The sequence below is a fragment of the Ctenopharyngodon idella genome, chromosome 23, assembly GCF_019924925.1.
Source record: "Ctenopharyngodon idella isolate HZGC_01 chromosome 23, HZGC01, whole genome shotgun sequence".
Classification (NCBI taxonomy): Eukaryota; Metazoa; Chordata; class Actinopteri; order Cypriniformes; family Xenocyprididae; genus Ctenopharyngodon; species Ctenopharyngodon idella.
Genome location: NC_067242.1, coordinates 6885455 through 6896209, shown reverse-complemented (window position 1 = coordinate 6896209; position 10755 = coordinate 6885455). Strand labels below are relative to the sequence as shown.

At 37.4% G+C, this 10755-nt stretch overlaps 1 protein-coding gene across 1 annotated transcript; it reads left to right on the top strand.

The window, feature by feature from the left end:
* The first annotated feature begins 170 nt into the window (after positions 1-170).
* On the top strand, positions 171-7548 carry stub1 (STIP1 homology and U-Box containing protein 1). The gene is given in 9 exon segments (XM_051882203.1): positions 171-438; positions 874-1100; positions 1628-1826; positions 3701-3866; positions 3943-4021; positions 4112-4168; positions 4324-4440; positions 6499-6592; positions 6595-7548. Coding segments are annotated over 8 exon segments (855 nt in total). The 5' UTR covers positions 171-438; positions 874-986; the 3' UTR covers positions 6624-7548.
* The last annotated feature ends 3207 nt before the right edge of the window (positions 7549-10755 follow it).

Here is a 10755-nt window from a genome sequence, read left to right as displayed (position 1 = left end):
TGATTTATTTATAATCAAATTAAAATAATATAAATTATTATTATTATATTTTATAATAATCTATTATATATTTTATTGTTATATTTAATAATAATAATCAGTAATATTGTTTTTAATTAAATTTCTTCCCGTAGCCGACAGACGGCGTCATTACGCAGGCAACAAAATGTAGTTCGTCACCTCCGGTAACGTCACCGTGACGGCACAGTCAAAACAACCGAAACATGATGCTAGCGTCTCATACCCGCGAGTAAAATGTCGTGTTTTTAGCGATTGCCGATGAAATCGTCGGAGATTTGTCGTCTTAATGTCATGATCTTGTCGAACTATGAGTTTGGCAGTGTTTTCATCGATACAAGGGACCAAAAAGTGATCATAAAAGCACCAGTGTCGCTACCGGTTTGCTAACGACAGGCGTCAGTCCAGCAGTCAAACCCGGTACGCCTCAAATAATTCATATATTACATTTAAAATACTAAATGTAAAGTCAGATAGTGTTTATTCTCGTCAGTGGGCTCCATCAAACTGATTACAAGCTTGTGAAGCGCCTTTAGACGGACAGATGTGTCAGCCACATGTAGAGTTTCTCTTCTAATCACCATGAATTTTCATTTAATAATTAGTTTTACTAAATTTTGGTCATTCATTTTCGGTGTCGGTTAAATTGCATGAGTTGTATGTTCACAGTGGTGCTGGAGGGGTCAGGAATCATCTGACAGCTGTCAGGGGCTGGTCAGAGTCCAGATGTGTGTGTTATGTAGTCTATCTGTGATTTGTGTTATTGCACAATTATTGTCATTGCATTCTACATGTATGTAATGTGTGTGTTATTGTAGTCCTGTGTGTAATACGTGTTGTGGTTTGTCCCTGCAGCGTGAGAGGTTTGCAGGTATCTGGGTCCCCGGGACAGGCCGGTGCTCACCGAAGAAACGGGGAACAGGATCGGTAAGCAGGGGGGAGCGGCCACCGCAGAGCCCGTGGAGAAGATGGCGAGCAGCCCGGAGAAAAGCTCCTCCGCGCAGGAGCTCAAGGAGCAGGGCAACCGCCTGTTCCTCAGCCGCAAATACCAGGAGGCCGTGACCTGCTACAGCAAAGCCATTGTGAGTGGGGCAGGAGTTCCTCAGTTCACACCAAATATTCAAATATCAAATGTGCATATACATTTTAAAAGTTTGGGGTCAGTACGATTACTGGTCAAAAGTTTGGAATACTGGAAGATTTTTTTCTTGTTTTTTGAAAGAAATCTCATCTGCTCGCCAAGGCTGCATTTAATTGATCAAAAATACAGTAATATTGTGAAATATTATTACAGTTTTAAAAGAACTGTTTTTTATTGTAATAAATATTATTATCCGCATCATTACTCCAGTCTTCAGTGTCACATGATCCTTCAGAAATCATTTCAAGAGACTTCAAGTCAAGAGACGTCTTCTTTCTATTCATCAAAGAATCCTGAGAAAAAAATTTCACACAGTTTAGATTAAATTCATATGCACGTTTGATATTTCACTAAGTGGAGAATGTGTGGCTATTCCCAGAAAATACACATGATCTCCCTAGCAATACTAAGTTGTACAGTTTTACTCTGTGCGCTTTACTGATCATGTTGTTTCTGTGCTGTGTGTAGAACCGTAACCCCTCAGTGGCCGTGTACTACACTAACAGAGCACTATGCTACGTCAAGCTACAGCAACACGACAAGGCGCTGGCCGACTGTAAACACGCCCTCGAGCTCGACAGCCAATCAGTGAAGGCGCACTTTTTCCTGGGCCAGTGTCAGCTGGAGCTGGAGAATTATGAAGAGGCCATAGGCAATCTACAGAGAGGTACACACACACACACATATCTTGAAGTAGGAATTATTGAAGTAAGAATATTTTGATTTAAAGGGGTCATATGATGCTTTTGTTTGTTCTCTTTTTCCTTTTCTGTGTAATGTATCTATTGATGCATGAGCTGCAAAGTTACAAAGCTCATATTCTCCCACAAAGTGATTTATTCTATCTAACAGAGAACGCTGATCCAGACCAGCCAAAAAAATTTAGGAATCAGATTTATATATAAAGCCGTTCCTGAGCAGTATATCCCAAAATTTGCCACTTCCTGAACTTGGGAGAGTACAACGCCACTTACCACAGTAAAACGTTCTGCTCAAGTCGTTCTCGAACTGATATGGAAAAACCGACAACATCCTTAACTGTGTGTTTACAGTTGCCTAAAGGGTTAGTTCACCCAATAATGAAAATTTTGTCATTAATTACTCGCCCTCATGTCGTTCCACACCCGTAAGATCTTCGTTCATCTTCAGAACACAAATTAAGATATTTTTGATGAAATCCAAGAGGTTTTTTTTATCCTCAATAGAAAGCAACAAAATTACTACATTCAAGGTCCAGAGGAGTAGTAAAAACATCGTTAAAATAGTCAGTGTGACTGCAGTGGTTCAACCTTAATGTTTTGAAGCGAACGCTGGCTCATTATTGGCCGGCTCCTGTGTGAGCTTCACACGCATGCGTCATGCTGCTCATGTGACCAGTGCCGGCCAATACTGAGCCGGCGTTCTGATGTAGAACCTGGAAGCACTGACAGGGGAGAGACGAATTTGTTGAATAAAGTCGTTATTTTTGTTTTGTTTTTGCGCACAAAAAGTATTCTTGTCGCTTCATAACATTAAGGTTGAACCACTGCAGTCACATGACTGTTTTAACGATGTCTTTACTACATCTCTGGACTTTGAATGTGGTAATTTCATTGCTTTCAATGGAGAATAAAAAAAACCTCTCAGATTTCATCAAAAATATCTTAATTTGTGTTCTGAAGATGAACGAAGGTCTTACGGGTGTGGAACGACATGAGAGTGAGTAATAAATGACAGAAATTTCATTTTTGGATGAACTAACCCTTTAAAGCCTTGGAAGTTTGCGATTATGATAAGGGGTGTTATATTTCCAAAACACACTCAAGGTATTTGGCCAATCACAATGTACTAGGTTGGTCTACTGGCCAATCAGAGCACTCTGAGCTTTTGGGAAGAAGGGACTTTGTAGAAATCAGCGCATTTCAGACAGACTGGGATATAGAAGATGCAATAATGTAGAGTATGTGAGAAATATTGTGTTGTTTGAACATTAAAGCATGTTAACTTGTTCTATTACACCCAATAAACATATATATATATATATATATATGTGTGTTTTTATATATATATATATATATATATATATATAATATATAATAATGTACACATACACACATATAAGCCAAATTAATTTTATTTATTTAATTTTTCTCATTAATGGCACGCATGCATTATATTTCTTCAGTCTTTGTTGTATTTATGAACATTAATTTCCATTTAGTCTTTGTAAAAGGATGTTGTCCACAGTTTCATTGTCAAGTGTCAAGTGGTCAAGGGATAAGAAATTTTGAGTTCTCCAATATCTGTTTTAAAATGATAAACTTTGTTTGGTTTTATGTGACCTTTAGTGTCATTTGAAGCATATTTGTTTTATTATTTAATTCAGTCTCTAATATTGTAGATCTATATCTAATATCAGCTGATGTTTTGGTTATTGAACTAATGATATAAATAATTCTCCAGTATCTGTGCATCTAAAAACCTTCATAGAATTAATCCAGACATCTAAACAGACATCAAATGTGTTGAAATGCGGTGTGATGAAACTGCTCTTGTTTTCAGCCTATAACTTGGCGAAGGAACAGCGGCTGAATTTTGGAGACGATATCCCAAGTGCTCTTCGCATTGCCAAGAAAAAACGCTGGAACAGCATAGAAGAGAAACGAATCAGCCAGGAAAATGAGCTACATGCCTATCTCACCAAACTCATCCTGGCAGAGAAAGAGAGGTGAGAGGTCACGCTCGCGTCAGTCCGTGCAGTGATGATAGTGATGTAACGTCTGTCCGTCTTTATGTGTGTTCAGAGAGCTGGACGACAGCAGAGAGAAGACATCAGAGGACAGTCAGAACGGAGGCGAGATCAGCAAGATCAAATCCAAACACGTGAGACCCGCGCGTTTAAATATACAAACACCTCTGACGAGTCATGCATGATTGATGAACTGATGTCATTTCCTGTGCTGCTCTCTGCAGGATAAATATTTGATGGACATGGATGAGCTTTTCTCTCAAGTAGATGAAAAGAGGAAGGTATGAAGAAATCATTTCAAAATGACATTTTGACGATCACTCCGCACACACTGAAATATCATTGGTCCAAAATCCTGCTCCAAATAATTGTACATTAAACATCAGTGTGTTTGATTGGCTGTTCACTCTGATGTTGTGTAATATTACGTGTGCAGAAGCGAGAGATCCCAGATTACCTGTGCGGGAAGATCAGCTTTGAGCTCATGAGAGAGCCCTGCATTACTCCTAGCGGCATCACCTACGATCGCAAGGACATCGAGGAACATCTACAGGTCTGCACGCTAAAACACATTCACCAGTCATCAGCCGTCTTTGAGCTGCCAGGTCTTTGTTGTTGTTTGGCCTTTGTTTGTCCTATTATTGTCTGATTGAAAGTTGAAGTTTTGATTCACGGTCCGTAAGATGTTTGAAGTTTGAAGTGGGTGGAGCCGCTTTTACTAAAATCGCTATAACTCTATTTTCACCAAACTCAGCACACCTTAAATTGGCATGCAGTGTCTTTGTCTGAGGTGCCATGACTGTATATGAGGACATTGAAGTATCTCAAAAAACATGTCCGCCATCGGCCAATGATGTTTGAGCAGCTAGAATAGAATAGAATAATTTATTTGTCATTACACAGCTATGCAACGAAATTATGCTTCTCCTCAGTGGTACATCAACATAAAAACATGTATACAAACAAAATATAGACAAGAAGAACATAAAGTATAAATAATAAAATAAAATATAATCAATAAAAAAATTATATTAATTAAAACATTATTGCAGCTAAGGTTAACGGAGGCCGATCTGAATGAAACTCGCTGGACCTGTTTGACTTGCGACACTAGAGACCTGTGAAAAATTCAAAAGAAATCGGCCACCGGAGGGCGCCTTCGCATGTTTCACATGTGTAAAAGTTTTAAAAACGATATATTTCCTATGGTAAATTGCCTGTTTTGGCTGTAAATAGTCTTTTGTGGTTACATGCTCACTATATAAAACATAATAGCTTTTTACGCATGTGCTTAAAGGCCTTAAAGCGCTTGAACCACGATAATTGCTGCTCACAGCTATATTTAGTTTTTTATATTTTTTAGTTTATTTTCTATTTGAGATTTATTTCAGTTTCTGCTCTTTTCTATAAAATAATATAAATAAAAATCATATAGTGTAATCATATAGACAATTCTTAGTGTTATTTTAGTATTATTTATATACTATTATATTAATTATTAATATTTATCTATATTATTTCACTTTTTATATTAATGCTTGTTTAGGTTTTTGTAATTTTGTTGTGTTTATGGTTGTTTTTATTTGTTTTTGTTTCTTTAAAATGTTTCTGTTTAGTATTTTTTTTTTCCACATTTGGTAATTTTAATACTTCAACTTATTTTATTTCAGTTGTTTTCCATCTAGTAAATATATTGTATTTTATTTCAGGTAATGATAATGTTTTTAATAGCTTTACTTTTTGTTGATGATAACAACACCGACATTTTTAATGGACAAAGATGCTTTTTGCAGCCAGGTGGTGTCATTACACCTATAGATCTATTTTGTGTTTGCAAACAGCGATGATGTATTTTGTGGGCGGAGTCTAGCTGGTGGCAGAAAACAACAGTTCTGCAGTAGCAGTCTGTGGAAGCCACAGAATAAAGGAATAAAAAAAAGTTAATTTCAAGTTCAAATCTCACAATTCACATTTTTTTCTGGCAAATCTGAGTTTATATCTCACAGTTCTAAGAAGGAAAAACGTAATTGTGAGATATACTCGTAATTCTGACTTTTTTCCCCTCAGAATTGTGATATAAACTCACAATTGCGAGTTATAAAGTCTGAACTGGGAGATATAAACACGCAAATGCAAGAAAAAAAGTCAGAATTGTGAGATAAAAATGTTATAGGCTAAGTTTATAAGTTATCTATCTAAAAGGTTATAGGTTTAGATATTATTTCATGCTGTAACTGCTATGTATGTATGTCCCCTATGAACTGCATATGTGAATATTATGTAGGCTTCATGCTTTAATAGTAGACAAATCATTGCAGGTTTCATCAGTCCAGTCTGTGACTTGCAACATAAACGTCTGTGTTTAGCTTCAAAGGGCGTCTTCAACAACGCTACTCTATAAAAATAGAGACTGTATTTTTGTATAGCGATTCTGACATCCAAAGGCACAACAATTCAACACTTATTCTGTGGATTTTGCCCATTTTCCTCCACTTGTTACTGCTATTTTTCTGAAATGGGGTGGGACAAATCACTCTTTTTAAAATAGCCTTTAGCGATGGAAAAACAACAAAACTGCAGTTTTAATTTGATGTTCTCTCTCTCTCTGTAGCGTGTTGGCCATTTTGACCCAGTCACCCGCAGCCCGCTGACCCAAGATCAGCTGATCCCCAATCTGGCCATGAAGGAGGTGATTGACGCTTTCATCCAGAGAACGGCTGGGTGGAGGACTACTGAACACACACAAACACACACTCGAGCGGACTGCAGCAGAGTTTCCTCACGCCCAATCGAGTCCTCTTCTGTATGTTCATGCACTTTAATCAGTGGCGCTTTGCTGTGGAGCATCTCCCCCGCAGGAGTCACCTGACCCTCTTTCTCGCCCTCTGTCATTCAAACTCTTTCTGCTGTCCTTCCTTATCATACAGAATAATCCTGCAGGTTTTGTTCAGACACTTCCTTTCGATCTGAAACATGTTTCCTGCACATTATGATGCTGTAACCTCATCATTGAATGTTAAAAAGCAACATTATCGATGACACATCACTAATAATCACTCATGAAAGAGGAAACTGTGCATGCGAGCGTTGCGCAGGTTGGCGTGTGTGTTTGTTTTTAGAAGCATTCGCTATGAGATAATATGCAGAATGGATGCCATATATGCGAGTGTATAAAGTTCTAACATATGTAGAATGTTTCTAAGATGCTTCTCGAGCTTTGGGTTCTAGCAGGATGCCGATTATAACGTTTTTGTAACAAGCGTTTAATCCACAACCTATATTTAGACATTCATTCATCTGCCAATCAACGAAAACGAACTGAGAATCTGTGGCGTGCAGGTGACGTCATCATCGTTATGGTGTATTATTATTCGTTTAGTCTCACTGTGTGTCTGTGTGTTAGAGCGAGAGGTAAGTGATTATTTCACACTATTGATTTTGTTTTTCCCTTTTGGACCTTTGGGGAGTTTTCTGTTTCCTGGCACGAACACACACTTCCTGTTTAGTATCAGTATTTTCGCGGTCTGAGAGCCCTTGTTAGTCGCTGGACGTCACAGTTCCCGAACTGTCCGTCCGGCTCGGTTCAAATATTCCCGAAGTGTAATGAGTTTAGGTTGGATGCATGTTCAATAAATGTTATTTTGTTTCTTTTTGTAGCAAATGTGTTGAATCGAGTCTTATTCCTTCCAACAGAGTTAAAGTTACGACCCTAAATAAGACTTAAAGGTATAGTTCTCCCAAAAATTACAAATTTCTTTCTTCTGCTGAACACAAAAGAAAATATTTTGAAGAATGTTGATAACCAAACAGTTGATGGGACCAACTGACTTCCATAGTATGGAGAAAAAAATTACAATGGAAGTCAATAGGGTCCATCAACTGTTTGGTTACCCGTATTCTTCAAAATATCTTCTTCTGTGTTCAACAGAACAAAGAAATTAATACAGGTTTTGAACAACTTGAGGTTAAGTAAATGATGACAAAATTTTATTTTTTGGGTGAACTACCCCTTTAGTCAGCTTAGACGCCATATTGAATTTAAAGCAGATGAAAACTATTTTTTTTATTCATATACTTGTTGAACATGAATGGAAAGGCAAACGCAGATGAAAATGAGACTGTGAGGGATGGACTTGCAGTCTTTACAATGGCGCACACTATGTAAAGGTCCTAGATCACATAATTTTCACAACTTTCAAAACTATTTTATGGATATTTTTTGTGCGCTGCTTTTTTTTTTGTTTTTTTTGTTTTTTTTGGAAAGACGTTTCCTCATCGGAACAACTGATATGTTGTTAAAGCTGCAGTCCGTAGGTTTTGCCTCTTTGTCGCCATCTCTATTTGAAACCTGCAATTGCAGATATTTGTGGAATTATCATCTTTACGTGGATTGTGCCTCGGCACGGCTCCTCAGTGCGGACGAATCTCATGTTTTGAGGAGAATATGTGGCTGTCAGTCACCGCACCGGTGTGGATACTGTACAGGTACTTCGAAATCACAGATTGTAGTCTTGGAAGTATGACCAAAATAAGAATTTTCACTAGAAAATGTCATCTGAACAAGTAAGTAACAAATCTGCCAATTTTTGTTCTGACCAAATGAGGGAAAAAAAAGCATGACAATAAATCGCGCTACCAATGGTGATTAAATCTAACGATTGCTTATCTCATATCACATCAAACCGTGCAAATATTGCTATACTTTGTTCTCAAATTGTTAAAGTTAATATCAGCATTGCATGACTACGTGTATTTAGTGTGTATTAGCGTTACCTGTAGATTTCAATTTCTATACACTTTAATCTCTAATGTTAATTTTCATACCATACAATCCGCCATCAAAATAAGTTTAATTATTGCAGCTGCTGTGAGAAAAGGCTATAAATGATCCTCCACCTGCAGCATCCTCATGTGATATACCCTACTAGCTGGGACTCTTTCTTTATGTAAACAGAAGTGACGTAATGACGCAAAGACGAACGGCGGCATGCTCGAATTTCCCGCGGAAACCCACCAGTACCACTCGAATTTGAAACATTATTAAGCTTATCGTTGTGAATCGGGCTAAGGTAAGGAGTTTTGAACACTGGCTGGTATATGTACTTGCTCATAAATTGATTTTGGATCATTTTAAACCAAAAAAAGTTAAGGACTGTGGCTTTAAACAACAGTTCGATCCAATGAACGCACTGTACTTCTGTCCCTCACAGCCTCGTTTTCATTCCTCTCAAAAAATAAAATGGCACTACCCTGACTAAGATCTTTCAGAGTCTTGCGGATATACCTAATAATGACAATCTGTCATTATTTACTCTCTCTCATATGCATGTTCCAAACCTGTATGGTTTTCATTGCTTCTGCCTAATATTTAAAAATGTCTTAATTTTTGTTTTAACACATTCATTGTGGGACTAATGACCAACAGGGGGCAGCAAGAGACAATCCATCAGGAACAGAGAAGATAAAAGTTTGTAAATGTAAAACAAAGAGCTCTAAATATTTTATTTTATAGAATTTGCTTTTTTTGTGTGTGTGAGTGAAATATTATTTTTTAAAATTAGAGAAGACTGGAAAAGTTATGGAAATTCATTGACAAAAAGATGTGGAGAACCTAAATACTGTGAAGCAGGTTATAAGCTGGAAAGTATATGTGATGTTGTTGTTTTCACAACATCTTTTTAAAATAAGCCTTAAAAGAGATTGTGGATTTAATTACTTTCCATTACTTTAATTACTTTTTTCAATCTATTTTTTTCTGATCTGTGGTAGACGATGCTGTGAAAGATTGAATAATTTTACTGAACATGAACAAAGTCGTTTTTATTTGAATGGAGTTAAATTAAATTTTTCTATTTTCAATTGCCAAAATCTCGTTCGCGTACGCAATCTATGATCATTTGTGAAATGTGGAAATCATCATGTGGCCAATGATAAATTATTAGAAACAGAAATGAGTCCATCAGCTCCATTTTGTCTGGTTTCAGATGTGTTTGGTCTGCTGACGTGACTTGATGAAAGTTTATGAGAGAGAAACATTTGTAGAAGAATGTTTAGATCTGTGTGTTTGAAAACCTTCTGCTGATGAGTGTGTGTGAAAGTGTGTGAGCAGCTGCAGTATCAGTTCAGTCACTGTGACTCTGACTGACGGAGGTTTTTGTACGACTCTTTATCACTGTGTGAACACCCAGTTACTGTTGATGTAGTGGAAACTCTGACAGTAATAATGTCCAGCATCTTCAGTCTGGACTCCACTGATGGTCAGAGTGAAATCTCTCTTAGATGAATTACTGCCACTGAATCTAGATGGAGTTCCTGACTGGCGGCTGCTGGTCCAATAAATCAGGAGTTTAGGAGCTTCTCCAGGTTTCTGTAAGTACCAGGACACACAGGGTGTACCGCAGGCTGCATCAGTACTGAGTTTACAGCTCATCTCAACAGTTTCTCCTGGTTTAACAGTTTTCACTGCAGGAGTCTGAGTCGCTGTGATCTGAGCTCTACAGCCTGAAAAACAAATAACTTATCAGTCCATAAAGTATTATTTGACATTTTTAAGCTGTGCAAAAACTATATTTTTTAAATGAAATATTTCAAATACAGACTATTCACCTTGTAGTATAAAGCAGTATAAAAGTGTCCAGATGATGATGAAGGTCATGTTGATGAAGATTGTTGTGTGTGTCAGTGATGAAGTGTTAAACTCACAGCACTATAAACACTCTCAGAGCACTGAAGCATCTGATCAATATGCAAACACACTCCAGATCATTTACCTGAAGACAGCAGAAACACTGTTTTGTCATTTTGTTCATGCAGTATCTTTACTAATTAACCTCTTTTTACAGACACTCATGATTTACTTTGTTTTGCA